This window comes from Poecilia latipinna, unplaced genomic scaffold, assembly GCF_001443285.1.
Source record: "Poecilia latipinna isolate Pla-1442-1.1 unplaced genomic scaffold, P_latipinna-1.0 Scaffold1730, whole genome shotgun sequence".
Lineage (NCBI taxonomy): Eukaryota > Metazoa > Chordata > Actinopteri > Cyprinodontiformes > Poeciliidae > Poecilia > Poecilia latipinna.
This window is the reverse complement of record NW_015114346.1, coordinates 41,982-60,580: the sequence shown is the minus strand read 5'-3', so window position 1 is coordinate 60,580 and position 18,599 is coordinate 41,982. Positions and strand designations below refer to the sequence as shown.

Here is an 18,599-nt window from a genome sequence, read left to right as displayed (position 1 = left end):
CTGAATTGAGTTTACTTTCATATTATGTTCTGCAGGTTAAGTGTCGCATATATTTGACTAAGCTGTCTTATTTAAATAAATCCGCCTCTTCAATGCTGAGGCATTATGAGGACAGGCATGAGAATGAAGTCCAGATAAACTCAGATATACAGCCATTCTACAAATTACTCAGTTGCTTTTTATAAATTATTTCATATACAGTGAACCCTCGCTGTAATGCGGTTCACTTTTCATGGTATCGCTGCTTCGCAGATTTTTTTGTGCAGATTTTTTTCCTACAGTGTTCTTCGCCCTGATTGACCGCTGGTTGATTGACCATATGATTGGTAAAAACAGTCTCCGCGCTACCTGAGTGCCAATAACGTTACAGTGTTTAATACAGATTGTCCATTCAGGAGATGGAAACTGAAACTTTGAATGCCAGCTGAAAAAAACTGTGGCCAGAGGCAGCAAAACCCGATCGGAGGCTCGCTTGACGAGATCCATCGCTCTGCCGTAGATCCAGCTGTGAATCTCTTGGGGCAGATTGGAGGAGACACTTTAATGACACGACTGCGGATCAGATTAAGGCCCGATTGATGAACACGCACATCCGCTGACCTGAAAACAGCTTTTGTTCTTTGGTTTCAATGTAGAGTATGTATGCTGCGTAATAACTGTAAAAAAAGGATTTTGCCTATCACAGGCTATTTTCGGAACGCAACCCCCAAGAAAAAAGGGTTCGCTGTAAATGTAATGTTTACTTAATTTTTTTCTACAGCAGAAGTTTTGTCAAAAAAGCGAAACAGGCTTCATTTTATAAGGTTGTAAAAACTTTTTAATAAAAATGTGTGGGAAAAAACAGTCCATGCATCCTCAGTCCAAACACATTCACTTAAATTTTCACTTTATGGTTCATGTTCATTCTTTATTGACTGAATATTAAATATATTTTAAATGTAACTGAAGATATTACATAATACAACGTATAATATTCAATAAAATACAAAGACTTAAATCTTATTGTATAGACTTGGTCATCAAATCACTACGTTGCCTGTAGGAATTTTTAATGTCCAGCAGGTGTCAGTATTGAGTGACACAGTATCAATACAGTGTTGCTATGAGTCGAAACGCCTCATGATGCCTCATTTACCCATCACTAATATGTATGTATATATATATATATATATATATATATATATATATATATATATATATATATATACCACCCCTGAAAATATCCCTGCCCCCCTCTTGCCACCCCATAAATATTTTTCTAGATCCGCCCCTGCAGCCAAGCATGATTTAATGTTACACAATACAGTTTTAGGAAGTTGCTCAAAGTCTAAACTGGTACGTTGTGATTGTAAGGTGTAAAGTTTATCTTCGACCAAACGCCCCCCAAAGAAATTCCAGCGCCCCCCTTTTGTAAAAATTTCCGCCAGCTTCCCGTCTTGTCCCCTTTCCTTTGCCCAGCGCCACTTGTTTTTAATTCCTTTCTCAAGTAAACGTGTTTCTTTACCGGGTGAGACAAACTCCATCTTTTTTCATATCGCATTTGATTTAACCGCCGAACCGAACGCATGCGCTTCTTTTCTACAAAACGTTTTACAGTCATTGGTCAAGTACACGGGAGCTAGAATTCTGATTGGCAGACATCTTTGTCCATTATCTACAGTTTGGTTGAGGCGGGCAGTTTGGTCCAATGCTTGCTTTGTTTGAAAAGCCGGAAGTCTGGCCCCCAGACGGAGCTCTTTAAGCCCGGAGACTACAGTTTGGTTGAGGCGGACCATGAAGATTGGTTGAGGTGGACCGTTTGGTCAAAAGCCGGAAATCTGGCCCCCGGCCGGAGCTCTTTAAGCCCTGTATTTGTTTGATTGTTTGATGTCAGCTTTATTAATTTGTTTGTCTAATAAATGTTATGATTGTACTTGGAAAGCGTTTGTCTTTGTGCTCAGCTGACACAATGACGACATCAAGGAATCCGGGCAGAAGAGAATAAAAACAAGTCAAAAGATTTTAATTCTTCTTCTTCTGAATCTAAATTAACACTACTGAAGGACAAACTGTCCTCTCTGCCTCACTTTCTTCTCCTACTACTCTCCAATTTGCATTAGTTGCTGAAATTTCAACTGTTAACTTTATGTTTTCTCTCAGTTTTTCCCTTTCATAGAACATACACTTGGTCTGGCGTTCTGTTTGGTTGTGGCACCTTACTGAAGACGGGCACTGGCTAAGATAATAACTAAATGGTCTCCCTCTGTTATTAAGTTTTTACTTTTCATTAACATTTAAACTACTCCTACATCAGTTTATCTGTTTCTTTTTTGTGTCCCTGCTCTGTCTTCTCAAACGCCCAGTCGGTCATAGTATGAGTGCTTGTACTGAGTCAGGTTCTGCTTCTGCTTGCTGTGTCGCTTCCTGTTATACGGAGAGTTTTTCCTCTCTACTGTCACTACATGCATGCTCAGTATGAGGAATTGCTGTAAAGTTAAGTGAATGAATGCTGGGAGTCAATGACACAATGTAATCTACTGGATTATTTTAGATAGAAACTTTTTAAACTAATTTGAATAGTAAACTGCTTAACCAAGTGTTTGATAACTAGGATCAAATGGAATACATACATGATTGAATACCTTAAGCTGACCTGCTTTTAATTGGAACTATATAAATAAAGTGAACTGAATACGTTTCTTTCAAACACTGTTATATCTGTCTATCTGCCATAAAAATTTAGATTATTTTGCTGATTGTGAAAATCTCTCATGTTTATTAGAATAAGGATCAATAGTTATATAAATACAAATAGTCAAAACGAACTAAGACAAACTAAAGCAGCGCTAAAGAGTTTTCTAGTTCACACTGGTCTTTCTTTTTTACTTCATTCTTTTTCTGCAGCTGCTTCTCACATTAAATCAAGCAAAATGAAATGTTTCACAATGACTGCCACAAACATGCTGCAGAAACAGAGACAGGGCTGCAGACTGAGCTGCCAGCTGCAGACGGCAGATCATGCATTATTGAGTGGCTCTTTTCTCGTCGTTCTAATGCTTTCAGCCCAAATGGCTGCGAGGAAAGAGAAGCACATCACATCTTTAAACGGAGCAGCCGTTGATCATCATCAACGGATCACAGAAAGTTGGCTGATGACTTAGTTTCCTTGTAAATGTGTAAATTTAGTTCATGTAAACACATCAGCTGACTCCAAGTCCCATCATGCAACTTTAATCTGATCTGCAGGCATGCAGAAATGACAGGTTAACACTGCAGTGCTTTCCACATGCATAAAGGAGAGCTGAGAGATTTAAACTATGGATCACATCAAAATAGAGAAAGGAAAACATCTTAAAATGAATGCAAATGCAGCTTCCAAATCCTTCTGCTCGAAGATCCATCAAAACCTTCAGAGTGGAGCTGCAACCAGACATCATTCTGCTGCATCTGAACCATTTTCTCCTTTCATAGTAAAATCCAGTGTTTACCGTTACACTGTGCAGGTCAGAGATTAACTAACACAGACTGGAAATGTGTCACAAAACAGATTGATACTTCTCTAGCTAGCTAACTAAAATAGTTCCATATTTGCATAAAATGTTACACAGCAATTTTTTTACTGACTTAATGTGTGATTTCTTTTTAGCAACTGGACTAAAAATATTTCATTTTCATGCACGTTTAGTGAGTTGACAACATAACCAATATACAAAAATATAATTTTCTTACTCTTTGACTTTGTAATGTAATTTTGAAGTTGAATTTCTTAATATTGTATAAAAAAGGTCAAGATGTTAAATGAAAAATCTACAAACTGTGCCAGTTTTAAAAAAAATCTGATTAATCGTCAGTATAATCGACAATTATTCTGTCTGAGCTTTTGAATGTAGTGCTGCAGCTTTTCAAACTCCACAACTCAATTTTATGTCAAACTTAGCACATAGCATGTATCCAAGCAGGTGTCCAGTGATTGATGTTTATTCAGTTCCCGAGGTGTATGAAGCTGGTCTGGGTTGACATCTAAAAGATACTAAAGATGAGTGGTTTCAGCCTCCACTGCAGAAAGCAGCAGCAGCAAAATAAATATGAACTACTGAGACTCAGAGGAACACTTTAAACTCCTCCAGACATAACTGCCTCTCCTTCTGACCAGTACGAACCTCAATGCAGCACAGCACAGACAGAAAGATGAGATCTATGTTCAGCTTGCTGCAGACAGGAGGAGGTCCCTGCAGGATGACGCCTGAAATATTTAAAACTTGTTGGAATTTCAGGTCACAAAAATCCAAACACTTCCGTTTATCATCGTCGGCTCGATGCTAGAAACCATTCCTGAGATAGCGCCAGTCATCAGCCAATCTGAGCTTCTCCCACTTTTTCTTTCATGAACTATGGGAGCATCTACGTCACACACACCTTCAGTGTGGCGCAGATGCTTTAAATATTTTATTTCTCAATTTTTTCTGATGAACAGTTCTCATCAGCCTGACCTGGCCCATGCTGGAATCTCCAGTATATAAGAGTTCACATGAGTACCACAGCAAGGCCTGAACACATCTGAGTTAAACTGATGGGGGAGAAGAAGGAAGTACTGTTGTCATGGAGATTTGGTGTCAACCTTTGTTGCAGAGGATAAAAAGAGTGAAAAAGCATCTTATACCCACTGTTAAGCACGACGGACGACCTGTGATGAAGTGGGAACAGCTAATGGCTTAAACCCAGACACAGCAGCTGGAAGTCAATTTAAAGAGCCCTCCACACTCATTTACACTTCTGCTGAAGATGGATTTAAAACGCCCAATAATAAATTAAGCTTTCATTAAAGTCGTATAATATTAAACAATACATTGTACAATATTATACGACTTTATATTAGTCGTAATATTATAAATATACTAATATTTATAATATATGACTTTCATATTATAACAATGAAAGTTTTAATATTAAACAAATATTTCACTAATATTATATAGTGTATTATATTATACGACTTTAAAGAAAGTTGTTTAATAAATTAAACTTAATGTTTAATTTATTATTGGGCGTGAGTACAGTGGTGGGCACCGCAAATAAAAAAAGTTAGTTGCGTTAACCCAAAAGCACTAATCAGAAATGCTAGTTACACTAATGCTAACACTAACGCTAAAGCTAAAGCTAAAGCGCTTACACTACTTTCTGTTGAAACTACAGGGATCAATGGGTTCCAAAGCATAAATATAAACATCTAAATACTTGAAGACTTCTTAACAGTCGACAACTAAACTTCAACACAGATGTTGAAATTTATCCAACGGAAAGCCTACAAAACAAACGAGTGAATAAGCACTTTAAAATTTAACTAGGAAAAAAAAGTATTTAGGGGAAGCTAAGCCTGCTAAACATTTTGTAAGTATGCAAAAATGTTAAAGGGTTAAATGAAAACTTTGGTCCACTACTAGTGTATTAGGAGAAATGAGTCCACCACTGATTGGGTGAAAACAAACCAAAAGTTAATAAACAAGTTTTTATTTTTAACCAAACTTACAGGAGATACAGTTACTGACTCCTCAAAGAGAAAAAAACACAGAGGAGGCTTTTTTTATTTCATACTCTGTTACAACAATTAAGTTGATGCCCATCCTTCCAAATCATCTATCAGAGACAAAACCTAATGTTTCTATAGTATTTAGGGGTGAGCTATAGAAAAGAGCAAATCCTGGACTCCAGATATTCATCATATCTATAATATATAATGTTTCAAGCATTGTAAAGGCACAAAACCCAAAAACAGCATGGCTTGTTTTTGGGTTTTGTGTAAATCAACATGTGTAATTGAGAAGACAATTATGACTTTAAATTGTTTCCTGTTTTCCTCCACTCTGAACTGATGCTTCAGAAATGAGAACAAAAAGAAACAGGTTTCCATATGTTTGTTCATACTTAGCGAACCTCGGTGTTTGGGAACACAATATTTGAGCTCACAAAAATAACCAATGGCTTTACGAGGGAAAATAGGACACAGCACACCTTCCTTATCTGGCTCCAGCAGGAAAAGGTAAAGCCAACTCTCTTAAACCGGCTTTATTGCAAACAAAAAGGTGTCATCCTGCTGTTTCTGTATTTGTGTTCACTCAAGCTTCAAGTTGATCTTACCTGCATGAGCTCCTGCTTCTCCTTTTCCCCGGAGCTGATGGCGTCTCGAATGGAGCGGACCTCGTTGAGGATGGCCTGCGCGTCCTGCAGCTTGTAACCGGATGGGCTGTTGGATACTTTCTGGTTAATCCTGGAGGACAGGAAGAAAAGGAACATTAAACAAAACCATCTACATTCATGTCAATGATACAAATCCAAATATGAATATAAAGGGTCACTTTGTCCTATATATTATTTAATTAATCAAGAATCTCTCCCTACTGTTCAGTTTGGGTTTTTTTCTTGCTCGTGTGTATAGTTTTGTCTTTTATCTTGACTGTATTCTGGGGAACATCAATAAAAATAATGTTTAAAAAACAAAACAAAAAAAGCGATTATGCTGTAAAACGAACTCCAAACTACACTCAGAGTCAGCTCAGAAAGACCAAGAACTTTATGACATATATTTATAATGTTATTGGTCATAGCTTGTGATTTTTATTTTTTTGCTTCAGCTTTGTATTTGTTTTATTGTTTATGTTGCAGTAAACAATCATCTGAGAAAACTGCAGGAGCAGCAGCTGCTACGTAAAGCTCAACATGAACAAGTCATGCGTTCATTTGAATAACCGGCCATTCCACATTCTTCCCGAGAAGGACGAGGGGAGGGAGTTTTGGGCTGAATGAGAGACACAGCAAGGGAGAAAACAAAAAAAGAGAAAGAATGAGGAAGTGAAGGAGGGAGGTACTGGTCTGTAACAACTAATCCCCTTAAAGTCGTCCTCAAAGGTGGATTGAAAACTGCACAAAACGCATTTTCATTTACATGGCTCATTTTTTTGTCTTTGACCACATATCTACAGTTTTTAAAAACACGTTCCAATTTCTCTTTTAATTGGAATAATTGTAAAAGGAACTAGGGACATAGGGATTTTATTCCCTTTTTTTCCCCGAAGTCACGTCTCTCACTCTCTGTTGACGTTCCACTTCTTCAAATGGCGATTGGTCACCAAATGCCGTCCGACGCTGCAACGGTAGAGGAAAGCCGTGCAGGAATGCTGTCCGACCGCTGCTCTTTAATCCTCCTGACACCCTCACTGTGCTGCAGGAGGCAAGGCAAACAGCGCAGCATTCCTTCTCAATTCAGCGTCCGAGCAGCACCCAAAAAAAAAAAAAAAAAGGAAGAGGAAAGGCTCCACTGCTTTCAGAGCTGCTGCAGTCGGAGACTGTAAAGCCGAGGTGTTTCCTCTCCAAACCGCATTCCTGAGCTCCGGCTCTGCTCAGGTGTTTATGGAGGCGTTATAATGTTTAATGGTTGGATGGAATGTGAGATAACCCAGGAGCAATAACTGAGGAGATAAGAAGCAGTTCACCTGAATTGGCTCGTCGACATTTTCACACCTATTTTAAGGTCCGTCAACACGTGCCGGTTCAAACTCCAACAAGTGAAAGTTTTTCCATTTTGTCCCTTCTGTCCCATTCATAAATTCTATCTTTTAGACTAAGGTTGTTTCTTATACAGTCTTTCCTTGCAGAGAAAAAGACTCAGAGAACAAAGTTCACAGTAGTGAAAGTATTCCACAGCCAGTGCCGGATCTAGAAGACTAAGGGCCCCTGGGCTGGGTCAGTTTTGGTGCCTTATCACTAGGCCTGTCACAGTAACACATTTTGCTGGACAATAAATTCTCCCAGAAACAATCATTTTGAGACCATTTTCAACTCGTATAATAATAGTAATAATGGCTTGTTAATGCAAATATGGCCTCTCAAAGATCAAAAAAACTGTAATCTCTAAAGAATGTTTATTACTGGAACTGTAAAACATTTCATTTTAAATGTAAAAACTGAAACAAAAATATTTTAAATGGATTAAGAAGGCTCAGAAAACTAAATCGCATTAAAAAAACATTACCTTTGACATGGAAAACAGGCATAAAGTGGCAGGTAGTGCAAGCTAACTACTTCATACTGTGTGTCAAATGTTGGCAGCGTTTCTCAAAATGCTGGATTTTCAATTATATTGAAGGGGAGGATCTCTTTGTTTTGAAAATTATCATGCTCATTTTAATTTACCAAGCAAATAATTGATTTATTGCTTATTGTGACAGACTTGTCTATCCCAGAAAAAAAGTATCTTATTCATGCAAAATCTGTAAGTTCGAATTGATGAACAGTTGTTTCAAAATGTATGATGGCCTTTTTTGAGTCTGTACACTCCAGTTAACGATTAATTTAATACTGAACTAGTTTACGATTATTTCCATAATTGATTACTCACGAGCAATCTGATTAATTGGGTTAGCTTCACAAAACTTGAGAAAAATTTGACTTGTTTATAAAAACCATTCAAGTTTGTAAAATACTTGAATTATTTTCCAGTTTTACATATCTTGCTTCAGAAACATCTGCCACCTCGAGAGCCGTAATAACACTTAACACTTACTCTATGAGCGTCTCGAAGCCTTGCTCTTTGTACTGCAGCTCCTGCTTCATACAGGCCAAGTCCCGCTTCAGCTTGTTCACCTGACACAGAACAAACCAGTCAGAGATGGAAATACCTCTTACTGTAGTCACAGCAATCCCTGCTCACATCAACCTTTCTATCAAAGTCTTTTATCCCTCATGTGGCCGGTTTAAACTGTTCCCAAACCAACAATGATCTATTTCCAGATTCTCCAGCGTGAGGATTTGATGATCAATCTATGCAGACACATCAGCTGTCCAAATGTAAATGTGAATTCAAGAACACAACGCAGTGTCTCTTACTCGACTTTTGGCTGTGGCGATTTCCGCTTTGAGAATATCTGGGTCATATTTGCTGGATGAGGACGACCTGGAATTTACTGCAGGAGGAAAAGAAACAAGTTAAAAAGATGTACCGTTTATGTTACTAAAAAATAGCATGAATGAATTATTTACAATAACAAGTAAACATTTAACAGTAAAGAAAAAATGAAAAGGTACAAATTACATAAAGAAAAACAAACAAATGAATAATAGACATAATAAATAAGAAAATAAGAAGTAAAAATAGGGGAAAGAATAAAAATAATTAAAAATATATACTTTTCTATAATCTATAAAATGCTAAAAAAATTATTAAAAAAAACACAAAATAAGTGACAAAATGTACTTTTGTACATTTTATACAAAAGTAGCCAAATAAATCCTACATGGACAAGTCTAAAAAATAGAAAATGGAAGCAGATAAATTATTGTTAAACTAAAAGAAAAGAGAACAATAAGTTCTGATCAAGTAAATGTTAATTCTAAGGCTAACTTATTTTCAAAAAACATCAACTGCTGTTCTGATGCTAATTTCAACAGCGCAACTGGCCCACAAACTGATAAGTAGGGCCCCAACTGACATTTACTTCAATAATTGATTAATCACAATTAATTACGATTAATTGTTTCAGCTCTACTGAAAACCAAACTGTGATTCTTCTTCCACCTCTCGTCCTCCTCATAGGAGACACCTGAAGCTAAGCTGATGTTGGACTCTGACTCACGGCTTGTCTGTGACGTGGACTTGTCCCTCCAGGCGTCGTTGAGCTGCCGGTACTCCTGCTGCGCCAGCTGCAGCCGTTGCTCCTTCACCTGGTAGATCTCCTTCTGGGCGCTGAGCGCATCCCGGGCCACGGCCAGATAGTCTCGGAGCATGGCCTCCTGCTCCCGCTGCCACTGGGCCCGTGGGTCCTCCAGCTGGGTCCGCTCTGAGAGCAAATCAGGTAAAATCAGACACCTGTCTGATTCAGGTGAAACAGGTGTTCAAGGTGCCAGAACACCGACTCACTGGTGTTGTGGTCGACATAGTACGATCCGACGACGGGGTCGTAAGCTTCCTCCCAGCCCACCGGCAGCTCATCTCCAATGCAGTCAGCGAATGTCAGAGGCTTTGTCTGCCTGAAAACAAACAGATTCAGAACTTTAATGACATGACAGACAAACTCGGAAACATTCTCTCTGTGCTTTCCGTCTCTTTTATTCCCCAATCCATCCCAAACTGTTTGGGATGGATCTAAGCCTGTAACAATTAATCGGATTACTTTAGAAATCAATTAATCATTAAGTGGGGTATGCAGTCTCTTAAAAAGGGCATTTTCCAAAAAATACAACACGCTCGGAGAAGTAATTAAGCCAAAACGGTACAAAAAATGTATACTTTTTAGTGCTGCAATGATTAATTGCATTAATCAAGATATAAAAAAAAACTACCTTTTTTTGTCTAGAAATATTTTCTACACAAATACTCCTCAAGTGGCATAGCTTGGACTAGTTCAAATTATTTTAGAGCAATCTCATATCAAGCACCTTTTGCAATCCAGTTAATTGGTTAATCCAAAAAAATAATCACCAGATCAGCACTACACTGTGTTGATGTTCAGTCAAACAGAAAGTGTTGAGATCTTCACATGCTGATCTTGGAAGTATTTTTTATCTGCAGATGCGTCCTTTGCTACAAGTAGTCAAGCGTACTGTAAAAGAAATGCTAAGTTATGGCATTTTAAGTAAAAAAAAATTTTTATAATCTGATTACAAAAATTAAATGATTTTTGTTCTTATTTACATTTTTAATGTATTTCTAATATTGCGTACAATGACTGAGGTGAAAAATCTGCAGAATGTTTTTTTTTTCATCCTATTAATCGATTAATCATCAAAAATAATCAATAATGGGTGTGCTGTGGTGGCGCAAGGGTTAAGCACAACCCATGTATGGAGGCCTTAGTCCTCAACCAGCCGTCGCAGGTTCGATTCCCGGCCTGGCGACCTTTGCTACATGTCTTTCCCCATCTCTCATTACCAACTTTCTTGTCAATTAACTATCAAATAAAGGCCACTAGAGCCAATAAAACCTTAATATAAAATCAATAACCAAAACAATCATTAGCTGCAACCTGGTTCTAATATGCTTTTTAAAAGTAGTGCAACCAATCTATCTGTCAACACAAATTAACAAAATAATGATTGGTGGCAGGCTGACATAAGTTTTAGCATGTTTAAAACAATGCTCAGGTATATTTGTGTGGGTTCATGTGAATAAAATCTTTTCTACTTTATTTTTATAAAGACTTTGCTACATGTGTACAAAGCCTCAGACACATTCCCTCCTTGCTTTCTGTCTCTTTTATTACCCAAACCATCATAAATTGTTCAGATCTGGTATCAATTGAGGATGAATCTTAAACCAAGCAGCTCCTGGATGATGTTGACACAATTCATTCGTCCAAAAAAAAATCAACAAATTACCCTTCTATACTCAAGAGTTGAGATTTTTTCTGGTTAATTAACAGAAATCTGCGACATATAAAAACAGAAGACGCAGCAGTGGAGTTGTTCTAAAAGTCTGAGTCAAATGAAACACGTGTCTCAGGCCAACTGTGTCTGTGAAGAGAGGATTCAGGGGGCAGGGGATCCGACCGTCTGTTGTTCCTCTGAGTCCTCCATTCACCTCTGAGGGGGGAGGTGGAAGGAGAAAAAGGGGATGAGGCAAAAGTGGGGGGACCCATCTAAAGGGGCACAATAGGAGGAAACTGGCCCCTGGAATTCCACAAGTGATGCTGACGGATCGCCTGGAGGTTTCCATGGCAACCCCTGATACTACTGCACTACGGTGTTGAAATTCACCAGAACTGATGGAGATGAAAAGCAACAGTTTCATGTTAAAACTCAAATCACCACTGGATATTAATAATAAGGCTGGAGCCAACAATACTTTTAGTAATTGATTATTCTGACGATTAATCGATTAATTTGATTTTTAAAAATAGACACATTCTGTAGATTTTGTCATTTATCCACTCAAGCCTTTTTTATATATTATAAATGCATTAAAAGATGCAATTAAGCAAATAATTTAAATACAATAATTTTTTATTGACTAAAATGCAATAATATAAAACATTCCTTTAGTGAATTTGAACAAAGTGAAGCTAAAACCAGGCCAGTTGATGAGTTTTGGGGAAAACAAGTTCTTTTTATATTAAAAGCTAAATGCATAATATTTTGTACAGTTCTGGTTTAAATACTGCTCTGATAATGTTGGGTTTTTTCAGGAAATTGCCCCTTTTTGAGTCTGTATAGGTCAGTTAATGATTACTAAATTCATTGACAACTATTTCAATAATTCATCACAATTAATTCGATTAATCATTGCTTTATGTGACACAGTGGTAGTAAATATATTGTATAATATATAAACTATTAAAGATTTAACCCTCTATGTCAGTTGTTTGGGGTTAGTTTCTTCCAGATTTGCTCATCAAGATACTGACATTTGACAGGTTCATGTTGGTAAAGTAGCTCAAACTCTGTCAGACTACTGGTTCAGTCAGATTAGCAGAGCTTGGACTCATCCAGGACATGTTTCTGTGAAATCTCTCTTCTTCCCGGTTATTGAGTTGTTAGTTTGTCACAATAGTCCAAGAACATTGTAAAACAATTATAAAATGCACTTTTCTAATCCTGGATTAATTTGCTGTGATTTTTGACTTTTGTTATATACACTCTATCTGAATCTATAAAAGTCAAACAAACGACAGCCTTTTAAATGGTTGTGTTTCTTCCTTTTCAAAGGGTTTATTGCCACCAAGCATCCCCAGAACCAGACATGGGGAAGCAGCATTCAGTGTCTATGCTGCTCTAATCTGGGAGGAGTTTACAGAGAACTGCAAAGATGCCGAAACAATGAGTTCCTCTAAATCAAGACTTTTTCAAAAGACTCACCTTTTGAAAAAAAATACCATTTTATGAACAACGTAGTTATAGCTTCTTGACAAAATTACCACCATACCACCCCTTTACCTACTAGAACTATTCATGCTGCATTAATTAAATATTACAACCTAGAAATCCTGAATGTATTATACCATCCATAAATATCATATCATAATGACTTCACACTTATTGTAGTCCAGGCAGTGTTTTGCAATACGCATATTGCGTAAAGTGATGTTGCAATACAGAGAAATTAGCAGTATATATGAAACACTTCCTGATTTTCCAGAGTTTTCAGTCCTTTCTGGTTCATTTTAAAGTAGAAAAACAAAAGTTCAAAATGAATTTACCACTGATTTTTCAACAGTTAAAACACGGAACAAACAAAGGACAAAGAGAAAGTTATGGAACACAAAACATGGTGGTGGCAGCATCATGCTGTTGGCCAAGCTTTTCAACAAAAGAGACAAGGCAGCTGATCAGAGATGACAAACAGAGGATGATGTTGGTAGAAACACTTTTAGAGACTGGAGAGGAGCTACAATGGAATGGTGGATGCACGCATATCCATGTGCTAGAATGGCCTAGACAAAATCCAGACTTAAATCCAGTCAAGAATCTGTTGACAAATTCTAAAGAATAGTAAGGAAGTTCAGGATCAGCTGTGCAAAGCTGGTAAAGATGAAATGACTCCAATGCATACCACACTTTTCAGATTGTAATTTGTGATAAATTTTCCCAGTCATTTATACTTTCTGGTCACTTTTTCTGGTCAACCATGTAAAAATCACAATGAAATACATTAAAGTGTGCAAAAAAAAAAAATACTAAGATGAGTTAATTTGCAAAGAACACTCCTTAAACTGCTCAGAAGATTTCATCTCTTATTTTCAGCTTTTTTGCTTCAAACTGGTTGTTTTTCTGAAGCTAAACTGGTTTTGGTATTCTTTAGCATTTGTGGACATTGAATACCAAGAGGAAAAGTTGATAAACTGACAACTTCTGTGACATGTTGTCAGCAAAAACTAAAAAAAAAAATAAATAAAAAAAAATCAGCTTGCAGGAAACCTGGAGGGGTTTTATTTCTTTCTATAAATAAACCTCCGCCTCCCAGGTGTTCCACGGCTCGGCTCCACGATGCAAACCGCTCCAGTAAAAACACCCAGGGAGGTGAGCCGGATAGCTGAGTGGTGACTCAGCCCAAATACCTCAGAGTCACAGTTGCTTCAAACTGCATTTCACAGCAGCTCAAGGTCCAACTGTAAAACATTCACACAAACACACACTCACGGGACAATCCAGCATGAATAACTGGCATTGGGATGGTGAAAGCAACAACCTGCCACAGCCTTTCTGCTGAGTCTTATCTGACCGACGGCATTCCTGTCGCCTGACGACAGCCCTGCAGCACATGATGCTGCATTCACAGGAATTTATAACCAGGTTTAATTTGTCTCTGTAATGTTCAGCGGAGTTCTCAGTATGCAGAGTGAGCTGCAGAAAGGTTTTAATCATTAATGAAAAGTGGATTTGTTTTCAGAGGGTAAACGTTTGATGGGAAGAATAATAAAAAAAAGTGAGAAAAGCTCTCTCAATTTAGAGAGCTGCAGGTATTAAAATGAAGGCCATCAGATATTTGCAGTATGTTCCTCTTTTCAAAGCCATGTCTGGGACAAAAGGCAGGCGGTCCGTCTTCATTCCTGAGAGCGGACAGTGATGGGAGGGTTTTTAGCTGACTGCCACAGGGAATTCAAACCATCCCGTCATTCAGCTGGCTCCATCTTCTCAACTCTTCATGTTTTCATTCTCTTCAGAAATATGGAAAGTTCAGCAGGCGGCTGAGGTAGAAACCAGAGCAAACAGAGACAGGGGATTCCTAACATTTCCAAACAACGGCGGGGGTTTTTCTCTCCCTCCACAAGTGAACGAAAAACTGGTCCAACATGTTGCATTTTTCCAGTAAGCACAGGTAAGTATACCAGAGGAAAATATTCCAGCAATCTCAGCTGATGTTGCTTCCTCTTCATTCCAAGGCAGCAAAACTGTGACTCAAAATATCACATTAAAGCCTTATGGAAAAACTAAGTCATGATCTTACAGAAAACTTTGGATCACTAGTCTGGACCACAGATTATTACTGATATCGTAATGTCAGAGTGGGAAATACCTGAAGGCAGAGCTGGACGATCTGGATAAAAAATAAAATACCAGATATTTTTTGTACCAGATCCATTTTTTCTTTGCTTTTTTCTAAAAAAGAAGTTATGAATGAAATGGCTTTTATTTCAGTCATCATGTGAGTTGTATGACAAAGTGTTTGGGCCACACTACAAGAATTTTTGTTTAATTACAAGAATATAGTCAAATTAGCAGACTTATTAGAATTTTACCACAAGCTCTGGGCTTGCTGACATCCCATTAAATTATGGAAACCAAAGGGAGAGCATTGGTAAAAAAAAAAAAAAAAGTACAGATGTTTCAAAAATGTAATCTGAAGAAAGAGAATTCAATCAATCAAGAAAATCAATTTATCGCCCAGGCATTGTTGAGCTGAGCGACATTGTGATTTAATTTATCTCCACCTCATTGGTGTTCCAGTTGCATGTTTTATTTCTCATAATCTCCTCAATAACACATCTGTACATTGTTGAGGAAATCTTCTGTAAGGTGCAGACATTTAATGTTGAAAACATTTTCACATTCTAAGCTGTGATTTTCACCTCGTTGCAGTTCTTGCTTTGATTATTCCTTTTGAGCGCTGCAGATTTAACCTGCATCCTATGTTTACACCAAACAGGAGTAAACACAGAATCTTCAGCCAAGAAAATAACCCTTATTGTTTTTGAAATGCAACAGCTTCAAACATGGTAATATTTTCTATAATCTGCTTTCATCCGTCGAGTAAGTGTTTTCACAACATGCGTCTGAGCCGCTGTAGCAGTGCTTTGTTAAAGCACTCAGTGCAGGACAAGATAAATCTGATGCTGGCGTCTGCAACGCAGACAGCTGCAGAGTACATATGCAAATAGGATCAATCAGAAATTAATAATCAATTAATAAATTAGAGTAAAGAATAAATCAGCAAAAATAATAAATCAGCCAGCCGCAGCAGCAGCTAACAGTTTGCAGGGCCTCACGCTGCACTTTGACCCCGTGCACCTTGGCAGGCAGTGAAAGGGATTTCACATGAATCGAGCTTTCTGGTCGGTGAGGCCGCACACTGCTCACTCCTTGGCGTTGTGTGTTTAAGGAATGCATGTTTGTTTCTCTGCTGGAGGTTTTTACCCTCCACCGTGTCTGAGCTGGAAACGTGGAGCTGAATAAGGAAAAACCTGAATCCGAGCCGATGTCGCTTTAGACTGAAACTAAACAGACAGACAGAGAGTGATGGTTCAAAATGACAAACAAGCAACAGAAGCTCTGGCATCACATAACAGTTGCTCAGTTTACCTGCTTCTAAAACTTATATAAATAAAAATCTTAAAAATTTGACTAGTGTATTGTGCAGCATTAGTTGAAATTCAATTTAGTTCAACATTTTTAAAGTTAAAAAATGTTTAAAGTTGACAGAAAATTTTAAAATGTCTCTAGGTAATAATGTGATATTGGAAAACATATTAGCAATACATAAACACCAACTATGAAGGCTTTAAAAAGCCAAACATAAAAAAAAATTAATTAAAAAAAAAAAACAATCAACGCACAGCATGCCAGGGGAGAAAATAAAGCCTTGTGGCCCACCAGGCTTATAATACGCAGAGGGGAACTTTGTAACCTCACGAGGAAAATAAATATTGTTGTAACTCATATTGTCAAAGGTTCGAGAAGTTATTCACAGAACTCCTGTAGACATCTGTGGAGTGAAGAATTCTCTAACTTAAGAAACTCTGTTTTAAATGACACTGTGTTTCGGTTTATGAAGAATCCTCCTCTCCAGAGGTACCAGTCATCCCCAGAACAGAACCAGAACAGGGCTTCTTTTCAGATTGTTGAGCATTTTTATGTCTGATGTGATAATGGAAGAAGAAAGTGTGCTCTCCAAAACAGACTGATGGAAGACCTTGCTACAATCAATCACTGAAGGACTAATGGTGCATTCACACCAGCCCTGTTTAGTCCGCTTTAATCAAACTTTAGTTTATTTGTCTTGAAAGTCTGGTTTGTTTGTGAAGGAGTGAATGTGCAATCAAACTCTGACGCAAACCAAAAAAGTGAACTCTAGGTGAAGCCTAGGCCTCGGTTCAGTTGAGTGAACTCTGGTGTGGTTTGAATGCATATGTGAATGCGAGACGGACCGGTCACTGCTCCAAAAGTAGGAAGCAGACTGCAGTGCAGGGCATTCCGGGTAAATACAACCAAAGCTAAAGCATGCGTCTTGCGCTAGAAGGAAAAATTGCTCGAAGTCTTTTCCCAAACACAAAAGAGAAATCCTACAACCACTAAAAACATAACGCCATTAAATTTTTTCTCTCTGGATATTAGGACTTCTTCCCAAGTCAACAACAAAATATAGATACTTAAAGCTCACACAAACTAAACAAACCCAGAACAAGCTAAAACCATTTCTCTGTAAAGGAAGATGGAATCATGACTATTGCAGAGACGACTCTCCACAGCAGTCTTAAAAGCCAACAAGGCGAAACACCTGCAGTGACAGAAAAATAAAGTCTCATCTTTAAATAAATCATTACATGATGAAGGCAGAAATCAGCTTAAAGTTCTTCAAAATTCCAGACATAAGCCAAGGGATTCGGTGCCAAAGTCTGAGGGGTCTTAAGTAACCGGTCAAGTTGGGGGGGGGGGAGAAATTGTGGTTAAAGCAGAACCAGTAGGAAAAAAAATGTGTCTCAACCTCAACAGGAAGGACAAAGATCTCTGTTGTTCAGCCTCCAGCTCTAATAAAACTCATTCACAACATCTGATGAGTTTTCGCTAAATTTGACACATCTGTAATATGACTAGCAAAACAACAAATAAAACGTTATGTTACACCAAAACCAACATAATGTGACTTTCTGTTAACCATCTAGAAAGCAAGACAAAATCCTACCCATAAAGGCAGTCCTCAGTTTTTGACAACAATCTCTGACTCTGGATCCAGCACAAAACACCTAATGTGTTCGAAAAGTGATGCTCCTGTGCCATAACACACGGCTCCATTTAAACTTGCAGTGATGTTTAGCCTAACTCCAAGACTATTTGTGATGGTAGAACATTTTCCTAGAGACCCTAAGCTGCAGTGCTACTCTCTTACCATGCAGATATTTTCTTGTAGCCATTTCCCGACTTACAAAAATCAACACACATCTGCCTTACTTAAACAGGATGTTTCCCGTCTTTCCCATTTTTTTAAGTGTCAATTAATTATGGGTCTCTACTGCCTCATATTTATAGGATTACTAATTCAAAGGTTGTAGACATTTTGATCAACTCAGAGAATTAGCATGCAAATTGTGAAAATATCTCAGTCACATTTATTTTATACAAGTTATTAGGAATGCTAATAAATATGGCACATGTGATTTTTGTTAAAAACTATCATTTCATAATGAGATTTATTTTATCCAGTCAATAAAGAAAAGATCCAGTAGCATGTTTTACTCCAGTTATTCTTTCATGTATTTTTACCAGAGATTCTGAATATGGATGCACTGATAGGAAAGTTTGGGACTATACCAATATCAGTTATTAATAATGCAAAACTGATATTTACCAGTATTGTGGTATTGAAAAACAGTTTCAACACCAAAATTAGAGCAACAAGATGGAAATAAACAAGACTTTTT

General features: G+C 37.7%; 1 protein-coding gene across 3 annotated transcripts in view; it reads right to left on the bottom strand.

Annotated features, from left to right (window-relative positions):
* Positions 1–18,599, bottom strand: part of wwc1 (WW and C2 domain containing 1) — a 58,523-nt gene that overhangs the window by 29,987 nt on the left and 9,937 nt on the right. For all 3 annotated transcript variants that reach the window (XM_015060616.1, XM_015060617.1, XM_015060618.1), the window contains 5 exons: positions 9,890–9,999; positions 9,606–9,809; positions 8,860–8,936; positions 8,537–8,616; positions 6,115–6,244 (listed from right to left, as the gene is read on the bottom strand). In XM_015060616.1, coding sequence (XP_014916102.1) covers positions 6,115–6,244; positions 8,537–8,616; positions 8,860–8,936; positions 9,606–9,809; positions 9,890–9,999 — 601 coding nt within the window. The remainder of the gene's footprint in view (positions 1–6,114; positions 6,245–8,536; positions 8,617–8,859; positions 8,937–9,605; positions 9,810–9,889; positions 10,000–18,599) is intronic.